Source organism: Chlorocebus sabaeus, chromosome 9, assembly GCF_047675955.1.
Source record: "Chlorocebus sabaeus isolate Y175 chromosome 9, mChlSab1.0.hap1, whole genome shotgun sequence".
NCBI classification, from domain to species: domain Eukaryota; kingdom Metazoa; phylum Chordata; class Mammalia; order Primates; family Cercopithecidae; genus Chlorocebus; species Chlorocebus sabaeus.
Genome location: NC_132912.1, coordinates 49,019,136 through 49,032,808, shown reverse-complemented (window position 1 = coordinate 49,032,808; position 13,673 = coordinate 49,019,136). Strand labels below are relative to the sequence as shown.

The following is a 13,673-nucleotide window of genomic DNA, read 5'->3' as shown; positions in this document are numbered from 1 at the left end:
TCTGACTATTCATTTTCCTGTGAAGTCTGAGTCTTCCAGGTAAATCTATAAAAATAGATACTCTTCTTGCCACTATGTGAGCACCAGGTGTGATTTTCTCTAAATTTATAAGTCCCCCACTCCGACCCAGCTTGGTCTTTTTTTTATTTTATTTTTTAAATTTTTTTTGTTATTGTCATACTTTAAGTTCTAGGGTACATGTGCATAACGTGCAGGTTTGTTACATATGTGTACTTGTGCCATGTTGGCGTGCTGCACTCATCAACTCGTCAGCACCCATCAACTCATCATTTACATCAGGTATAACTCCCAATGCAATCCCTCCCCCCTCCCCACTCCCCATGATAGGCCCCGGTGTATGATGTTCCCCTTCCTGAGTCCAAGTGATCTCATTGTTCAGTTCCCACCTATGAGTGAGAACATGCGGTGTTTGGTTTTCTGTTCTTGTGAGAATTTGCTGAGAATGACAGCTTGTTCTTAGGTAGTTTTCTGTCTCACATGCAATCTTTATTATTTTGCTAAATACTGGGAGGGGGTTTCCAGGGGTTTCTTGCTGTTGCTTCTATATCCCTCTCCTCCTTAGTGCTTTGTTCTGTAATGTCTCTCTGCTTTGGTTTTACCAGACTCTAAGCTTCATCACTGTAACCAAGAGAGTCTGGTAGGTTCCACTTCAGTTTTTTCTTCCTGTGTCATGTCTTGGAATCTCTGTCAAGGCAGGAAGCTGAAACATTCATAAGGTTTGTTTCCCAATTTTTTTTCTGTTTTTCAGGGATTATCGTCTTCTTTGCCTAATGTTCGGTGTCTAAAAAAAATGTTTAATGTACTTCGTGTGTTTTATTTTTAGTTATTTGAGCTAAGAAGAAAAATCAATACCCGTTGTTCTCTCTTGGCTGGAGGCAGACTACTCTAGAGCTTCAGCACATGCCACACACTGGATAAAATGCTTTTCTTCCCCCTTTGCTCAGCTGCTTCCTTTTCAATCTTCTTTCCACAGTGTAACCGTACATTCCTCAGGGGAATTTTGCATGGGCCTAGTATATATCTTATTCTTAGCAATCTGTTTTCTTAAAGTATCTATCTGAATTTATAATTGCCACTTTTCTGGGGCTTTGCTTTTCAGTATATGTTAAGCTAAACAAGGGCAGAGGTTTTTTTTTTTTTTTTTCTGTTTAATCTTCAGAGCTTAGTATAATGCGTTCCACATGGTAGCCAATCAATATATATTTGTTCGATGTTGCGGGATGTCAGGGACCCCAAACAGAGGGACCAGCTGAAGCCAAGGCAGAAGAACATAAATTGTGAAGATTTCATGGACATTTATTAGTTCACCAAATTAATACTTTTATAATTTCTTATGCCTGTCTTTACTGCAGTCTCTGAACATAAATTGTGAAGATTTCATGGACACTTATCACTTCCTCAATCAATACCCTTGTGATTTCCTATGCCTCTCTTTACTTTGATCTCTTAATCCCATCATCTTCATAAGCTGAGGAGGATGTATGTCACCTCAGGACCCTGTGATGATTGCATTAACTGCACAAATTGTTTGTAGAGCATGTGTGTTTGAACAATATGAAATCTGGGCACCTTGAAAAAAGAACAGGATAACAGCAATGTTCAGGGAACAAGGAAGATAACCTTAAACTCTGACTGCTGAAGAGCTGGGCAGAAGACAGCCATATTTCTCTTCTTTCAAAAGCAAATAGGAGACCTATCACTGAATTCTTTTTCTCAGCAAGGAACATCCCTGAGAAAGAGAATGCGTCCCTGAGGGGAGGCCTCTAAAAAGGCCACTTTGTGGGCGGCTGTCTTTTATGGTCATAGACAAAGGGATGAAATAAGTCCTGGTCTCCCATAGCGCTCCCAGGCTTATTAGGACAAGGGAATTCCCACCTAATAAATTTTGGTCAGACCAATTGTCTCCTCTCAAATGCTGTCTCCTGATAAGATATTATCAATGACAATGTGTACCCGAAACTTCATTAGCAATTTTAATTTCAGCCCGTCCTGTGATCTCACTCTGCCTCATTTGCTTTGTGATATTTTATTACCTTGTGAAGCATGTGATCTTTGTGACCCACACCCTATTTGTACACTCCCTCCCCTTTTGAAAATCGCTAATAAGAACTTGCTGGTTTTACAGCTCAAGGAGCATCACGGAACCTGCTGACATGTGATGTCTCTCCCAGACACCCAGCTTTAAAATTTCTCTCTTTGTACTCTTTCCCTTTATTTCTCAGATCAACTGAAACTTAGGGAAATAGAAAAGAACCCATGTGAATTATCAGGAGTGAGTTTCCCCCAGTAGTTCAGTGTATAAGTGATTGTTAAAATATGCAGCCCTTTATATCCCAAAAGTACTAATATATTTTATTTCTATCTCTTCCTTGAGACAGATTCAACTAGCCTATCAATAAGCTTGGATGCAGTTCCTTCTTGTAAAAGAGCAAGGGAACTTAAAAAAGATCACTGTGAAAAACTTGCAGCAAAAATTGAACGAATGAAAAATAAGTTTTGTGCACTAAAAAAGGAACTATCAGAAACAAAAGAAATAAATTCACAGTTAGAGAATCAAAAAGTTAAATGGGAACAAGAGCTCTGCAGTGTGAGGTATGACGTCCTAGTTTTAAATGAATATTTCAACTATTTATACTAAAATTATGTAGGATATTTTTGTAATAGCTGACTTACTTTCTGAGGTTTAGCTGGAGAAAAAATTCTCTGTCTTGTAGAGTGTCAAATTCTTTTAAATAATACAAGTTCTTAAATGTGAATATTTCTGCTGATAATTAAATGCATATTTATTTAAATCACAATTTTAATGGCTATATAGAAGGCCATTATTTGGAAATCCTTACTTAACTTACTTAACAAATTAATTTTTTTGATTTTTAAATTTCTGTATTGTAAGTGATGCAAGGCATAACTGCATGCAAATATTTTTCTACCTTTCTAATTATTGACTTGGAATAAATTCTTCAATATATAAATATTTGACTAAATTATAAGAAGTTTATAAGAAGTTATTTGTTCGTTGCTTCTAAATTATTCTCAAGAAAATTTATATTCATTTACAGCTCAACAAACAGAGTGTGAAATGGCCATTCTTTTCTCCCCCAAAATCAATTTCTTTTAATTATACACGTTTAATGTGCATGGAATGTAGAGAAAATACAGAATAATTTATTAGTTTATTCAACATCTCTTGCTCTCCTACATAAATAAAATTAATTCAGAGTTCTATGTTAAATGCATATTATTTTTATTCTTTAAGTATTATATTCTGTCTTGTGATAAAAGAGATTTAAAATTTGTTGATAAAATATATAATAATCAACAAGATACATTTAAAGCATTACTTAAAAAAGAAGCAAAAGATATATGGGATATCAGATATTAGACTATTTAACCTAATCTGAGATTTTAATATTAAAATTATTTTTAGGGATACTTGCCATATTTTATAAGTATGAATATTTATGTCTAATAAATCAGTATATTGTTCATAAAAACTAACCAGTTAACTTTAATCAGTCACTTTAATCAGTTAACTCTAAATGATCTGTCCTCATTGTGGAGTAATTTTGACTGTGTAAGATTTTTAAAAAGTAATTTTCAACTTATGAATTTGCTGGATAGCTTCCAGTATTCTTTTCCATAACAGTCAGTGCTAGTTAGAGAAACAGTCGTTAATAGTATGAGAAACTTTCTAACTAGAAGATGTTCTTTCCTCACTATTTTTCAAGTATGTATGTTATTTGGAAGAGGTTCGAGTAATAAATACCTGAGAACTAGAAAGAAAAAAAAATTCAAGAATATAGGAATTTTATTGGAGTAATAAACTAATGTAGTAATAAATATATCTCACAGTGAATTCTATTTTCTAACAAAATGAATTTTAAGATAAGTATGTTTAATGGCAGATTGACTTTAAACCAAGAAGAAGAGAAGAGAAGAAATGCCAATATATTAAATGAAAAACTTAGGAAAGAATTAGGAAGAATCGAAGAGCAACATAGGAAAGAGTTAGAAGTGAAACAAGAACCTGAACAGGCTCTCAGAATACAAGATATGGAAGTGAAGAGTGTAAGAAGTAATTTAAGTCAGGTAAATCAATCTCTGATAAAAATTTTATATTTCTAACTTTATTTCCCTCTGATTTAGTATGAATTATTCAGATCTAAATCAGACAAAAATGTTATCTTAAAATTATCACTTTTGTAGCTACGGTTATTTGTTATAAATTATGACATCCATGTAGTATCTTATTTCAGTAGAAAGAGCTTTTGAAAACAATGATTATCCCTACCGTATACTTAGTGATAATTTATTAGTATGTAGTTTTTTCCTAGCAACATAGTTAACATTTAATACTGACTCAAACATTATGAAGAGGAAGCAAAAGTTATTGTCATAGTAAACAAGCTCATGGTTTTCTATGTAGGGCTCTCTAGATTTTATCATCTTTCTTTTGTTTTGGAAATTGAAGACTTCTTTTATATTTCCATATTTACCCAGTAGAATTAACTGAGATTTGGTGGAAAGGTCCTGGATGTAGACTCATAAGACTGGGAGAAAATCCTACAACTTGTTTATATTTTTAATCTTTTCCTTTCAGAATTGTGATACCTAAAAGTGCTTGTTACAATGTCTCAATTTATCAAAAATTCATAAATATAATTCTTAAAATTAACTATATATTTTTAAAAAATAGAATATCTAGAGATATTCTCAGGAAAAAGGAACTGAAAGAACTTTGGGAAATTTTTTCTGTCTAAATATATGCAGCACTAAGGCTCTTAGTATGGGATCTTGTATAAGTTAGACATCAGAGTGTAAACCCAGTTTTTGTAGGCAGTCAAATTGATTAATCTTTTATTTTATGCTGTTGAGTGTGTTGTAATTCAGGGAACATTTTTTTTTTTCAATTCTGAGGCTCTTAAAAATTCTCTAATCATTTATTTTGTACTTTCATGAATTCATTGTCTTCAAATAAATGTTTGAACTTTGGGGAATTTATGCTCTATAGCATTTGAAGTTTTGATTCAATGGTTCTTCAACTGATACCTACTTATAAAAACCCTTTCATTGTATAAATGTACAAGTTATTCTTTAGTTTCAGAGGAACCATGATATGCCATTTTGACTGCTAGCTAAAAGTTTATTTTGTTTTATTTAGGTTTCTCACACTCATGAAAATGAAAATTATCTCCTACATGAAAATCGCATGTTGAAAAAGGAAATTGCCATGCTAAAACTGGAAATAGCCAAACTAAAACACCAACGCCAGGAGAATGAAAATAAATACCTTAAGGAACTTAAGATTTTAAATGAAAAAACTGCTGAACTTCAAATGAAAAACGAAATTGCCATGCTAAAACTGGAAATAGCCAAACTAAAACACCAACGCCAGGAGAATGAAGATAAATACCTTAAGAAAATTAAGATTTTAAAAGAAAAAACTGCTGAACTTCAAATGACTCTAAAACTGAAAGTGGAATCATTAACAAAAAGGGCATCTCAATATAGTGAGCAGCCTAAAGTTCCGATGGCTGAGAGCACAATGCTCACTTCTAAATTGAAGGAAAAACAAGACAAAGAAATACGGGAGAGAGAAATTGAATCATACCATCCTAGACTGGCTTCTGCTATACAAGACCGTGATCAAATATTGACATCAAGAAAAAGCCAAGGACTTGCTTTCCACATTGCAGGAGATGCTTCTCTGCAAGGCAAAATTAATGTTGATGTGAATAATACAATATATAACAATCAGGTGCTCCATCAACCACTTGCTGAAGCTCAAAGGAAATCCAAAAGCCTAAAAATTAATCTCAATTATGCAGGAGATGCTCTGAGGGAAAATACATTGGTTTCAGAACATGCACAAAGAGAGCGAGATGAAACACAGTATCAAATGAAGAAAGCTGAACACATGTATCAAAATGAACAAGATAATGTGAACATACACAATGAACAGCAGGAGTCTCTGGAGCAGAAATTATTTCAACTACAAAGCAAAAATATGTGGCTTCGACAGCAATTAATTCATGCACATAAGAAAGCTGATAACAAAAGCAAGATAACAATTAATATTCAGCTCCTTGAGGGGAAAATGCAACATCATCTCCTAAAAGAGAAAAATGTAATTACAGTAACCATTTAAAAAACTGTATATATAAATATGAAAAAGAGAAAGAAGAAAGAGAAGTAAGTATCAAAAAATATAAATACTTGTCAACCTTCCTGAAAGAAAATTTAAAGCATATTTGGTGTTGGTTAAATGCTGAATCTAGTAGAATATAAACAGATGATAAATATACTTACTATGTCAGCTTAGAAACATACCTCATCTCCACCAAATGAAAGTTAAAGCTGAGAGAGACGTTACACTTTGAGTAAAGACATTGTGTCACTGATGAAATTTTAAGTTTAAGATTTTTAATAGATGAACATTAATGACATTGGGTTTTACTGTTGAAATAAAGGTTTTAATGTCTCTTTGTCACCACATTTTATGACCACATTGAAGCAGATAAATGGGAATGCCCATATCAGCAATTAGTATTTTGAAATTCAGATTCAGTTCAGCAATCTACCTTGACAATTAATTATAAATTTTCCAGAGGAACTGAAGTGTATTTGAAGTGTATTTTGAAGTGTACATTTCTGCATCTTGTAATAATACTTTTTTTCAGTAGCTTTTTGTATATTTTAGTTGATATAATTTTATTTTCATTTATGTCAATTTGACTTAAATCTGAACATATTTGAATCTCAAATTATGTATTGTTATAACCTCTCAATTTTTTAAAGACATCTGCATTTTATTAAATAATACCTTAGGAAAAATGTAGTGAATTTTATAATATCAAATTTGATTTAATCACCCCACTGGTATTTATAACTTATTTTGAATATTGTTACAAATAATTTGCTCATAATTTATATTTCAAAGCTCAAAGACTATCATATCCCAGAGAAAGGTCATTGCAGCTATCTGTGATTTATTAGCTTTGCATTGGATCCCCATTTTACAATTCATGTGGGGTGGCAAGGTTCATGTATAGTACAAAATAAGCGAGTAGAGAAGAGAAACATAGCAGCTGAGGTCAGGAGAGATGTGGAGAGCAGGTTACCTAGGGTCTCTAAAGGTTTTAAAATAAAAATAGTTTTATTCTGAGATAGAAATCTATTGGAAAAATTTCAACAGGTGATTGAATATGTGAGGAACTTTGATGTTGATTTGTGCTTCTAATATAGAAGAAAGCAAGCATTCCACTGTGTAGAATTTACCACCACCAGTCCTGCCCCAACTATTTTTTTTTTTTTTTTTTTTTTTTTTGGAGACTGCAGTAGGTTGTGAAGCATTACAGATTCATTAGGGGACAAATAAATGACTAGTGGGATGAACCTGGTGTCTAGTAAGAGACTACCAGTTTGGCAGGAAGATAGCACCTTCTTTTGTCCTTGAGTGGATTCAGTAATAAGCAGCAATGTGTACAAATGAAGAAAATAAGCTGAATCAATATATTTGGGGATTTTTTTAAAAGTAAATATTGTTAATTTGATAAGATGATTTACAAAATCAATAACAAATATGTCTTGTCAGGTCATTGTGAGACAACTTCAAAAACAATTGGCTGATCTCAATAAACAGTGTGTGTCTGAGACCTCACTAGAACTTACATCACATTATCACATTAATCTCAAAGATGAGATATAGGATTTAATGAAGAAATGATTTCAAGTCAAAAGTCAAGTATGTATTAAATGTAACATGCCAACAGTGAATCTATAGCTGGTTAAGTAATATAAATTGTTTTATGATATTAATTTCCATGGGAAGACTTCTTTTATATGTTCATTATAATTAGTTTTATTACAATTCTATTTATAATATGCTTATTTTAAAAACTGTGGCTATCATTCTGCAATGTTTTTCTTATAATTACCTATTTTTTCATAATATTTACCCTTAAGAAGATTAAGAATTATACATTGTTTATCCCACAAGTTGAGAGACTATTCTTCAGATAAACAGTATTTTTCAGTGATTTATGTTGCCATGGTGAGGCAAGCCATATTTAATCAAAGAAGAATGTGTAATGGAATATTCCAGAAAATTATCTTATTTCTTAGCTCCACTTTTGTGAATGGATGCCAAGGACATTATACTACTCTCCAAAATGCAAATGTTTAGGTTAATATACACAATATTTGAATAGCTAGGCAATTCTTTTATTTTTTCTTTTTAATTATATTGTATAAACATATACATATTTAGATCATGTGTAGTAGGCATATTCAAAATAGAAAATAAAGGAAATTATCTTGATACTGACATTGGATGTTTAAGAAGGAAATTTATTGGGAAAAAAATTCACGTATCATACAGTTCACACATTTAAATTGTACAACTCAATGTCTCTTAATATATTCACAATGTTGTATAACCATCACCACAATCATTTTCAGAACATTTTCATCGCCCTAAAGAGAAACTTCGTATGTCTTAGTCATCACCACCACTCACTGCTATGTTTCTCCACCTTCCCCAGTCCTAGGCAACCATCATCTAATTTTTGTCTTTATAGATTTTCCCGTTCTGAACATTTCATAGAAATGGAATCATACAATTTGTAGTGTTTAATGAGCAGCTTCTCTTACTTAGCGTAGTGTTTTTAAGGTTCATCTATTTTGTAGTACATATCAGTATTTCATTTTTATTTACTGTCCAATAATACTCTATTGCATGGCTACAGCAGCTATTCATTCATCAGTTGATAGATCTTTAGGCTGCTTCTCCTTTTGGCTATTGTGAATAATGCTGCTATAAGCATTCACTTACAAGTTATTGTGTGGACCTATGTTTTTATTTCTCTGCCACTGGATTTTACATTTACTTAATTGGGCCGATTTCCTTATCTCTCTGCCTTCCTCATGCTTTTCCTCCATTTTCAGTTTTTGTTCATCTGTCCTCATTCATTCAGACTTGGTGGACACATTTTCCATTTTCATGAAGCTTTCTCTGACTGTTCTGACTCTCATTGACCTTATGCTTCAGGATGTGTTTTCTAGTTGGTGCAGAACAATTTAACTTTCAGTTGTACATTGCTTTATTTTTTCATGAGACGTAATCATGTCTTATTATAAATTTACCTAAGCAGAGGATTATATCTGACATACATGCTACCTGTTATTATATAAATTGAAAATATTCTATCTTACCAGTTGTTACAACACAATTAAATTTATTATACTGATAATTTATTTTTTCAGACATTGACATAATAAAGTTTTATTTGAAATATATTTCAATCAATAAATATAAAACAGAAATCACTCTAATAGAGGAGAATTGTTCTAGTCAATAATCAAATTTTTTCTGACTGTTGAGAAAAATTATGTCTGCATTTTAAAAGTTTCAGATTTTGAAGCTTCACATTTTTGAGTAGGGATTTTCAACACACAGTACAGGGTCTCCTCAGTTTGCAGTGGTGTTACATCTTAATAAATCCATTATAAGTTGACAATATTGAGAATGATAAACATGGAAAACACATAAACTGTATCTAGAGAAAAATGGTTAATAAAAAAAGAAAAATCAAAAAACCATAAAAGAATGCTTACAGAGAATGAACGTAGTTAACTTATCCTGAAGTTAGGTAAGAATCAGAAATGTTATGGGGACCAAATGAGAGCTTTCAAAAAATTATCTTTCTTAGATCTGAATAAACAAACCTGGAGTATTGTGAACTGTTGATGACAATGCTTTGAGGGCATCTTTGGCACCAAAATATAAATATAACTACTTATTTTTTCACTTATTGTTAGCATTTAGTATTTTATGCATAAAAACTTTTTTACCAAATAAATTTTGGCAGTTTAAATTCCTCAAATGATACTAATGAAAGTATAAATCATTTTGGGTTGTTTTAAAAAAGGTTATGTTTCAATCTGTCATTATTGGAATAAAGTGTATAAACTGCATATTATAAAATGGTTTACACATATATAACTCGTGAACTCAAGAGAAATAATATTTTTAGGAAAGAAGAGTGTCTCTAGATTTTTAATAATAATTTAACTTCTTTAAAAGACTGAATATAGAAAAGAGAAATTAAATGAATGTACTGTGACTTAATGCAATCTCTGGAGCATAATTTGGATTGGGAAATAAAGAAAAAAAATGAATCAGGAAAGAAATAACTGGGTAAGGTTTCAATATTTTAGAACTTTAAAAATATATATTAACTGTAATTTCAACATATTTATTAAAACTGAGATATAAATTTGACCTAACCTGCATTTTTATAATTAAACAAATTATTCAATCTTAATGCGTTATCAGAGTCACAGCACAAACTGCAACTTTTTTGAATACCTAAATATCACACTCTTATTCTTTAATGATTTTGAAAACAATAATGGCAATGCCTTTGGCATATAATGTCAACTGCTCTCTTCATTATCTACTTTGAATTTTTATTTCTGAAGATGTGTTTGTATTTGGTAATCTTCCGGGTGGTAGTGTGCATATCTGCTGTTCTTTAATATCTGAAAATCTGCCCTTGTTGTTTTTAAACATCATCAAAAATTATCTCGATTAACTTTTATTTCAGTCTCTTTGATTCTGTTTAGTTTTTAAATATATTATGGATATTTACTTATTTTCTACTGGTACCTCCCATGCGTATGTGAGTTATGTATATATATCACTAAACTTCTGCTGTTTTTGATACACACACACACATGTGTATATATACACATATATTATATATATATGTTATAATAAAAATATGCATTACCTAAAAAAGAGTAAAATGAGTAATTGTGTTTCTGCCACCGAGAGTAAAAATAGAATTTTCCTCAGTGCCTTTGAAGCCCCCAACATGGCTGCTTTTCTATTTGCTGAGAACTTTAATTTGTTCTCTGATTCCAATTAATATTTTTCTCTCATTATCTTTCTCTGCATGGTTTTGGATGCCTTTCACTTTGTTAGCACTGTGCTAGCAAAGATTTTTAGATCTCTTCCTACAACTGTCGTTAAGTCTTCACATGATCTCTCATTTCCTTTTCCCTCCTCAACTCGGACTGTTTTCTTTTCTTTCTATTCTACTTTGAATAATTTTTGTGATAATTTTTGTGTGTGTATTCTTTTCTTCCTATAGACTGTGGTCAAAATGTATCAAAAATGTATTTTTGTGTCTTTTGCAAATATTCACATATAAATATGCTTTTCCCCTTTGATGCTGATCTCTGAGTGAAAACTCGTATTTAATAATAGGTTAGTATTTTATATTAACATATTAGGTTGGTACAAAAGTAATCGTGGTTCAAAAATCATGATTACTTTCCAACCAAATACTAAAATAAATATTAATAGTTTATTTATAAAAACTCTATATATGGTTATAATATCGATCCTTTATCTGTCATATATGTTGTAAAATTTTCTTCATATTACTTACATAAAGTTAAATTTTGTTAGAATGTTTTCAAACTGTGTTACATTGAAACAAATGAGAGAGGGATAATTTATTGATTTGTTTCTTTGTAGGTTAGAACACATTTGTTTAAAAAAAAAAAGAAAAGAAAAGAAATTGTTAAATATTAGTCTGAAACATTTTGATTTAGTCATTCTGTACATTCCTGCAGATATAAGGAGCTTTTAGAAATGACAGAAAAGAAGTTAAAGGAATGTGAAAATGGAAAGCTTAATTTCCATGGAGATTTTAAAACTGGTCTATTTGAAATGGATATTCAGATGAATAAGCTAACACATCAAGTACGTTTTGGGACCAAAAGAGGTACCCAAATACTTTGGGGAAATAAAAATCTCTCAGTGCTTTGAGAAGTGAAAGAGATTTGTTTTTTAATTTTATGGACTTAGAAGAATACATGTTTAATGTATTCTTTTTCTATAAGATGGCATACTGCTCATTCTGTGTCTTGAACCCTGGCCAATGATATAAAAGCAAGCAGTACACCATCCTATGACTTCAAGTCACTAGTATCAAATCAGTTTTCTTGGTAACAATTTTATTGAGGTATAATTAACATGCCATGCAATTCACTCTTTGAAAGTGCACAGTTTAGCGGCTTTTAGTATTTTCACAGAGTTACACAATCGTCAACACAGTCTATTCTAGAATATTTTTATCACTCTTAAAAGAAATTCTACATTTTTGTCAGCCACCGGTTTCCCATTCCTTGCTCAGTTCTAGGGAACCACCGATCTACTTTGTTTGTATATATTTGCCTGTTCTGTACGCTTCATCTTGTTCACATCACAGTATGTGGCGTGTTGTGACTGGATTCTTTCACTTAGCATAACATTTTCAGGGTCCTCTGTTGTAGCAAGTATCGGCACTTCATTTCCTCTTATTGCTGAGTATATTTCATTGTCTAGATATAACAAACATTTTATCTACCCACACATCAGTTGATAGATCTTTAGGTTGTTTCCATTTTGGGCTATTATTAATAATGCTGCCATGAACTTTTATGTATAAGTTTTTGTGTTTGCATGTGTTTTCATGTCTCTTGGGTGCATACTTATGGGTGGAATTGAAGAGTCATATGGTATTCTATGTTTAACTTTATGCCCGTACATTTTCCAAAGCAGCTATACCATTTTTCATTAGCAGTATGAGGGTTCTAATTTCTCCACATTTTTACCAGGAATGATTCCATGCTAGTGGTGGGAAGTGGCACCCCTCCATGGTTTTGATTTGCATTCCCTAATGACTAATAATTTTAGTCTTGTTTTAATGTGCATCTTAGCTATGTGTATATCTTTTTTGGAGAAATGTATATTTCTTTCCTTTGCCCATTTTCTAATTGGGTCATCTTTTTCTTTCTGAATGGTAAGTGTTCTTTATATATCGTAGATACAAGTTTTCTAAGAGAAATACAGTTTTCAAATATTTTCTCCTACTCAGTGGCTTGCCTTTTTACTTTACTGTTAGTATATTTTCAAGCACCACAGCTTTAAATTATAATGTTAATCCATATTTTGAGTTGTTATATCTAAGAAGCTACTGCCAAATGTAGTCATAAAGATTTATTCCTGTCTTTTCTTTGAAGAAACTTGTAGTTTTAGCTCTTAAATTTAGCTATTTAATTTTCAGATAAATTTTAAATACAGTATTTGCTGGGACGCCAACTTTATTCTTTTGCATATGGATATCTGTTTGTCCCAGAACCATTTGTTGAAAATGCTATTCTTTTCTCATGTAGTAATTTTGTTATCCTGGTTGAAAATCAATTGACCATACATGTGCAGGTCTATTTTTGGATTCTAAATTCTAAAACATTGATCTCTCTATTCTTATGCCAGTACCACATCAACTTACATGATAACTCTTTTTCAATCATTTTGCATATTACCAGCTATATATTATCATGCATAATAAAAGTTCAATATAAAGAAACATCTTTACTTTTTGTTTCTTGAAAGATTCCGTGGCAAGCTTATTCCTTGCTGACTCCATGACATGATGGGAAGTCAAGCTTACAGAGACAAGAGTCCTTTCCTTTGTTTCTCTATTCAAACCTTTAGTCTCTCATTGAATGCCTCTCTCTTGAGTCCCATTTCCATCTAGTCTTGGTCACATCATCTTCTTACAGTCTACTATTTCATGCATTAGGTTTTATTAACTCAT

General features: G+C 31.7%; 1 protein-coding gene across 1 annotated transcript in view; it reads left to right on the top strand.

Annotated features, from left to right (window-relative positions):
* Positions 1-7,796, top strand: part of LOC119622954 (uncharacterized) — a 119,282-nt gene extending 111,486 nt beyond the window's left edge. Inside the window, 5 exon segments of the mRNA XM_073018942.1 lie at positions 2,400-2,613; positions 3,927-4,110; positions 5,183-6,146; positions 6,149-6,213; positions 7,616-7,796. Of these exon segments, the coding sequence (XP_072875043.1) occupies positions 2,400-2,613; positions 3,927-4,110; positions 5,183-6,146; positions 6,149-6,213; positions 7,616-7,729 (1,541 nt within the window). The 3' untranslated portion in view covers positions 7,730-7,796.
* Positions 7,797-13,673: the final 5,877 nt, after the last annotated feature.